Source organism: Candoia aspera, chromosome 6, assembly GCF_035149785.1.
Source record: "Candoia aspera isolate rCanAsp1 chromosome 6, rCanAsp1.hap2, whole genome shotgun sequence".
Lineage (NCBI taxonomy): Eukaryota > Metazoa > Chordata > Lepidosauria > Squamata > Boidae > Candoia > Candoia aspera.
The window spans coordinates 36,751,373-36,758,386 of NC_086158.1; the positions used below are offsets into that span (position 1 = coordinate 36,751,373).

At 38.5% G+C, this 7,014-nt stretch overlaps 1 protein-coding gene across 1 annotated transcript; it reads right to left on the bottom strand.

The window, feature by feature from the left end:
* Positions 1-426: 426 nt before the first annotated feature.
* On the bottom strand, positions 427-5,256 carry LOC134499451 (transcription cofactor HES-6-like). Its single transcript, XM_063306115.1, has 4 exons — positions 5,027-5,256; positions 3,884-3,979; positions 3,687-3,765; positions 427-863 (listed from the first exon to the last, which is right to left on the bottom strand). The coding sequence occupies exons 1-4, from the start codon at positions 5,087-5,089 to the stop codon at positions 451-453; spliced, it is 651 nt and encodes a 216-aa protein (XP_063162185.1). The 5' UTR covers positions 5,090-5,256; the 3' UTR covers positions 427-450.
* Between the last annotated feature and the right edge of the window lie 1,758 nt (positions 5,257-7,014).

Sequence of the window (7,014 nt, forward strand, 5' to 3'; positions counted from 1 at the left end):
AATGGAAATAAGCTATGCTGCTTGTTCCATGCTGTTATTGTTGTAGTGGGGGGGGGGGTAAGTGGTAGGGTGGGAAGGGCGTATGTGTAAAGGAGAGTCTAGAAAAGAACCACATGAACCACAGACAAATGATGGTGTCTTGTATTTCTATTTTTATTAATCCAGTGTTAATTTTTAATACCATATGAAAAGGAACATTATATGTCATATATACTAAACAGCCCCAGAGAAGATTCTATAAAATAATTTAGATGTATTCAATAAATACATTATAATAGCAGCCTTCTACAATGCAGGCTACATAGAGATTTCCTCCGGCTTGAAGTACCCTGGTCTTTAGTACACCTACAGGAGCAGACTTGCTCCAAAAAGTGTTTTAAAGAGACATATCTATAAGATACATATAAAAGAAGGTCTAAGATTAGAAAGAATTTTCCCCCAAAGACATTTTTACCATGGTCTCCACATATCCAGTGACCCCATGTTTACACCATTATGTGCAAAATGAGGTTGCAAGATCTCCCTGGGAGTTGGTAACTCATGCTGACTACATCGTGATGGTGGTTGTGGCTGAAATGACTTTTTCAATCCCAGTTTGACTTCAGTTAGATAGAACTGATCCTGAGATTGGCTGGACCCTGTTGTATTTCCCTTGTCGTTCGCTGAAGTGGTTGACTTCAGCTCTGCCTTGCAAGTCTCCTCATTGGATCTGGGCAAGGATTTCAGCAGATGATTCAGTAATCGTGCTCCAAGTGTCTTGTCCATCCAGTCACAGGTCAGGAGGAGGTTGTGGACTTCATGCATGCACTGAATATATCCAGTGCTGTACCTTTGCAGAGCTTCAAGACCCATTTTAGAATCTGCTAAATGAGGAAGAGAGATCCTTTCAATCATTAAATGCATATAAACTCAAATCTGTTGGACCAGCTCTTTTCCCACAATAGTAGGTATTGATCTGACTTTAAGTTCTTGTTTTGGATTATATATCGGCATGTAATTGGAATTGTTCTAAACTTCATTTGCAAATAGCCATGATATGGATCAGAAAACAAGATTATAATTATTCTTTTATTTTAATACATCTACGAATGTATTAAAAACATTCTGGACCAAATGTAGGAAAATCTTTTTCTGCAAGGGGAAGTTCAGCTACCGGCAGCACCTATATATGGAAAGAATTCTCCAGGTAGCACATGAAAACCCTTTTGGGGAACATTCAGATAGAGAAAGAACACCCTTATCATATATTAAATAAACTTTACTGACAGGGAATAGAAAGTGATCCCAGTAGGCACTGTCAGGCATGTAAGGAATACCAATTAATAAGGAGAAAGGAGCTACAGGATAAAGACTTGATGGTGTGGGTGCCCATTATGCCAGAGCCATTTTCAAACAGATTCCAAACTTTTAAACTACTTTTACAAGTTGCATGGAGCAACCACATTGCTGGCACATGACACTGACACAGGGGACACAGAATAATCTGGCAAAGACCTTACTGCCTACCAGAGAGACTACAGGATGTGGTGGAGAAAAATTGAACCTAGAAGCGATTGAATATATTGGCATCCAAGCCAAGTGCTGAAATTCAGTTCTGTGCAGGCAGGCATATGACAAGTGAAATTAGTTGCTAAATTCAACAGCTATCCAATACATCAATTTTCTAGAAAGACTGAGCAAGACCCCACATGTTTCTATAACCAAAAGGTTTTGGCAAATACCATTGGAAAAGAAAACAAGAGAAAAAATGGCATTCACTATCTCCAGGGCCATTTCATTTCAAGCAAATGCCCTTCAGAGTACACAAGGCCTGCCATGTTCCAAAGATTTTTGGATAAAATCCTGGCAAGGGAAAAATATATGAGGCTTCCTCTGATAGCACCCCTCTTTTGGAACAGCTTGCTCCAGCTATGTGGACTATCCCTTGATAACTATGTTTTTGGAACACAAAACCTTTTTAAACATGGCTTTCCAGAAAGGTATCTTGGAAGAAGTAAGATTGTGCTACCCCAAATGGTGGTACATCAGATTGTTTTATTATAATTGTATTAATTGATTTTGGTTTCTTGTACATTGATATTAAAATAATAGTAAAGCTCACTCAGAGCCTCTGGAAATGAAGCAGCATATATGTTGTAGTAATAAACCAATAAAGTCATATGTAGTCTAACTTGAGAAGAAGGCACATAGATAAAGTAATCATTCAAATTATATACAGGTGCACTGTCCTAACAGTCAGAAATCACGCTGAGGCGAGGAGTAGGTCTCTAGTGTTTATTACTGCTACATAAGACAGAATCCTAACAAACTGAAGAAGCGTGGGAAAAACCCAGACAGATAAACCCCAAAAATTAAGGTGGGTCTCATCTGTGTCTCTTTAAATGGCTGCTTAATTCCTCAGTACTACGCATGCGTTTTCCCCTCTGGATAGAGGCCCCTTCCTGCTCGCCATCAGTACTCATGACATGCACTTAGAATAAAACTGGCTAAGTGTTGCCTAGGATATCAAGAGTCAAAATACCTAGGGTTCCTAGTAGGAAATTCCCCTAGGCTAAGAAAGAGATAAAATCTTTACTAGGGCTAATTGGATATTAAATCCAATTATCCCTCTCAGGCTTATATCGTTACTGACCCAGCCTGAAGACAAGGACCAAAACAGATTAGTAGATGCCAGAGTACCAAAAAGCCTTTGAAGATCTAAGATGTCTTATGTCAAAGCCCTGTTCTTAAGGGACCTGACTCTGACTGAACTTTCTCTCTAGAGTAGCCACTTCTGATGCAGGACAGAAGGCAGTGTCAATACAAATGTATAAGGATGGAGACTCTCCTTGTGGTCTATCTCTCAAGAAAGCTAACACCCTGACAACAACCATATAGTATGATAGAGTAAAAGGTATCTCTCTAACATGGGCTACTGAAGTATAAGATATACTTATGGAGGAGAGAATTCACTGATCACTGCACAGCCACAGTAAGAAAAGTAGTTCAAACACAGCATCTTTAGCTTAGAGTAGAACTCCAAGGGGACTGGAAAGAGAAGAGGCTGTTCTTTCTCCCAGAGCCTTGGAGCTCAGCAGCAACCCTGTCTGCCAAGAGCTCCAGGGAAATAGAAGGCTTGTTGCAACCTAAATCAAGAGCACTGTACCAAGCCAGGAGGGGGAAAGTAATTCAAGGACCCCAGCAGGAGGCATGGATTGGGCCTCAGCCCATGTTAAAGTTCAGAAACTGAAAGGACCCAGAAAGAGTTAATTAAGACCTGAAGCCAAGGCTATGGCACATGATTAATCCAGCCAAAACAGTAACAGGCACTGTGTTGGTAAGGCAACATTATGACATTACCTCTGTGAAGAACACACTGCACCCCCTGAACAGTGGGGAAAAGGCCAGGGAGGTTTGTATCTGAGAATCTTGAACACAATAAAACTCTGAAGAAAAGTCAACTCAAACTATTTGTGTCTATGTCTCCAGTCATTTCTCAAACAACCTCCATGCTGTGTCATCATTTTATAGAATGTACAACCTCATTAATATGAAGCTAAATATATACATCTCTTGTTTCCTCCCCCGCCCTCTCTCATTTCTGCTTCATTATTTCTTTAAACAACTTTGCCAAGATATTAAGTTGGGTTTCATATACAAAGTAGGAGTAGCTGCAGCCAGTATACAGGTACAGAACATCTACTCACCTATATTTCTATTGTGTTGGATATTCTGGAGATGTTTTACTGTCATTTCCAAGATATCTGCTTTTTCAAGTTTAGATTGCTATTTTAAAATGAAATAACAACAAGAATTATTAACAACTATCCTCTCTGAAAATTGCTGAAAAATGAATTATAGATGGACATGGGGAAAAGTGGGAGCAGAAAAATTCTACACTTACATCAAGCTGAAAGGCTCCAACAACTGTTTCCTTGAGTTGGTCCAAACAATTATTAATCCTCTCTCTTCGTTTTCTTTCAATCAAAGGTTTTCTTAACTGAAATAATTAATGGGGAATATTAGGAATGGCACTGTGGATCATTCTATGAGCTGTTGGACTTCTCAGTTCAAATCTACATAGGCCTTCACTGGGAAAAGCCATGGGTTTCCAAAGTAGATTCTTTCATCACCTAACAGCAGAAAATATATGGGAACTGTTGGACAATCTTTGTGATCAGTATTTAAATAATTACAATTGTAGAACATTCTCTGTTATGCACACCCACATATCTAGTGCAGGTTTAGATAGATCCAGTCAAGCAAACTGATGGTACAATCCTATGCATATATTCAAAGTAAGCCTTAAGTTTAGTAAGTGCTGCATATTCTTAGATCAGTCTACATAGGGTTGCAGTGTTGTAATTTCTAATAATTCCATTATCAAGAAAATGGTTTGTGAGTGCAGTTTCTAAAACTCAGATGTGTAATCTGCTTTCCCTTTATCTCATATATTGTAGTGTCAGATTTTATTAGTAAATTTGTATTCCTTGGCTATTCCTTTCACTCAGCCAACCTTTTTAACCCTAAAGAGATTTAACTTATTGTGATGAAAATCATAATAGGTAGATTACCCAAGTCAGCCAGTGCCCCCATGCTTTTCATTTTTCTAACAATATACATTTATTTTTAAGACTGTCCATAAATGTAATCTGCTTTTATATAGCTCTATTTTTCTATTGGATCCTACAGCCAAAGAAGTGCTCTGTTACACTGTATATTTAATACATATGTATATATAAATAGATTGATCCATGCTCAGCACTTTTGCACATATTACATTTTGCACCTTGGGTTCTCTACCTGCTGCATGCACTTACAGATCTTATTTCTATCAAGGGTCAGAGATAAGTGATTACCTACTAGAAGGAAGTCATTCTTGGAAAAGCATAGAAACACTTGTACTGTAGATAAGAAACATGTACGTGCAGACATCTTTAACACTCCCATAGAGCCACTGAAAAAAATATAGCATACAGTACCTCACTTTGTCCCTCCAGAGATGGAAAGTTTCTTATATTGAATTTATTTATAAAATATGGCATACCTTCCTTTCCTCTTTGGTGTTGGAAAGTTTCTGCCCACCGCTGGCTAGGGTTGTAGCTGTCATTGTAGTCCTGCGTGCCCACCTTAAGGCTTAGGGGAGAAAAGGGAGAAAGCCCTATAGCAGCTGGCTTCTCCCCTTGCCTTCTGGAGCATTCTCTGTCATGAGTGCTGTGCTCTGCTTGCATTTATAGCAGGTTATTAGCATGTGAATGAGGAAATTGCTTAGCTGGTCCTCTTTTCCCACAGGAGGGGTTGAGACCAGAGGCTTGAGGCCATCAATCAAGGCTGACAGGTCACTACTTATCAATGGCCAGATCACACACATACACAGTGCCTAAAGAGCGACAGATGTCCAGCCCCACCAAAGCTTTGCTTGGTAGAAATCTTTTGTTTAAGGAGGAGGCAGAAAACAAGTGCAAGAGATTACTTGGCTCCCTCCTCAATCAGCACTGATTCCCAGGGGAAAAAAAATACCAGTAATCTAAACCATAACCAACTGAGAAATACCTGGGCTATTGAAGTTAGCAGGTGTACTAGCTTTGTACATGGAGCTTTCTTTCTTTGCTCACCATCTTTCTGCCCTTTGAAATACTTGAGCCAGCATTAAAAATCTTCAGACAGGAACTCTGTGCTGCCTTCTTTCATACGTTGAACGCGAATTTAGTTTCAGTACAATGACTAGTGGATATCAAGCCCTTGTCACACTTAATTGGAAGGATCTTGAGAACATGGGCTGCGCAGCTCATGATCTTGTGAGTTTTCAGGTCACCGTTCCCAATATCTTTCCACAGAATGAATTATCACCATAGGAAAAGATTGTATGAAAAGCTTTGTCCTCTGCAAATGTCAATTCTCCACATGTGCACATCAGGAACAGCACCAAGGAAGCTATGTGATGTCAGGCACTGGATCAGGGGCACAGTCCCTTTGTCTACTCATTGACTGCAAACAGTCATTTCTGGTTCATTATAAATCCATGATGGAAAAGTTACTGCGGCAGAAAAAGTTGGGGAACACATCCTGAAATTTTTCTGTGATAATAATTTATAAATAGAATACCCACTCCAAAATGTAACAGCAGACTTAATAATCAGTGTCATATATCAGTAGCCCTTAAAGGTAACTTGAGGATTATCAGTCCTAGGGATGTTTATTTTAGGTAAGTTTCATTGTGAACATTCAGTTTATTCCTAGGAATATCTGCATAGGATTTCTAGCTCTAGGTTTCTACAATATATATTATTGTCTTAAATTGTGTCCAATCTTTAAGAGTTCAAATACACCATAAAATAATCTTTCAAAATCAAAACTTACTTTGAACAGATTAAGTAGAGCAAGAAATCAGGTGAAGAATTGGTTAATGCTTTTCCAATCCATTACAATATTCCTTTAATTAACATAACATTTCAGGAATGTGGCAAACCATATATAATTATTTGAAGAGTTGTATCAAGGATAGGTTAAATGATGTCAGTTTCTGCCTGCTAATACAGTAGACTCTCAGTTAACCAGCACCCATGGGGATTGGTAGATGCCAGATAAATGTAATTTCTGGTTGCTTGAGAGTTACTATTAAACCATAATACCCACTAGATGGCAGCAGAGAGATACAGATTTTTCTGCCAGTTGCTTGAGAGTGCTGTTTTTTCCCCCTGGCTGCTTGAGAATGCCGGTCGCTTGAGAGTTCCGGTTAACTGAGAATCTACTGTACCATGTTTTCATATTGTATGAAAATACTAGATTTTCTTGGATAAATACATTCTGCAAATCACTTCTCTAACCTATAAGGTTAACATTAACAAATATAATTCTATCTTTAAAAGACTGGACTTGAAAATGCATGCTGGAAAAAACAATTTTAAAAAGTAATAAGAATGAACCAGAAGCATGACATTGGTTTACATGGTTTTCTACATTAGGAAAGTTCTGTTTTATACGGTATGACAAAAGATCACTAATTTTTACATATATCATTTTTAACTCTTGATG

Bases quoted from the DNA above. Each gene is read 5' to 3' on its own strand.
- LOC134499451 (XM_063306115.1), bottom strand. From the start codon at position 5,089: ATGACAGCTACAACCCTAGCCAGCGGTGGGCAGAAACTTTCCAACACC. The intron at 3,766-3,883 runs GTAAGTGTAGAA...ATTTTAAAATAG, and splicing joins TTGGAGCCTTTCAGCTTGAT to CAATCTAAACTTGAAAAAGC. The intron at 864-3,686 runs GTGAGTAGATGT...TTCCTCATTTAG, and splicing joins CCAACACAATAGAAATATAG to CAGATTCTAAAATGGGTCTT.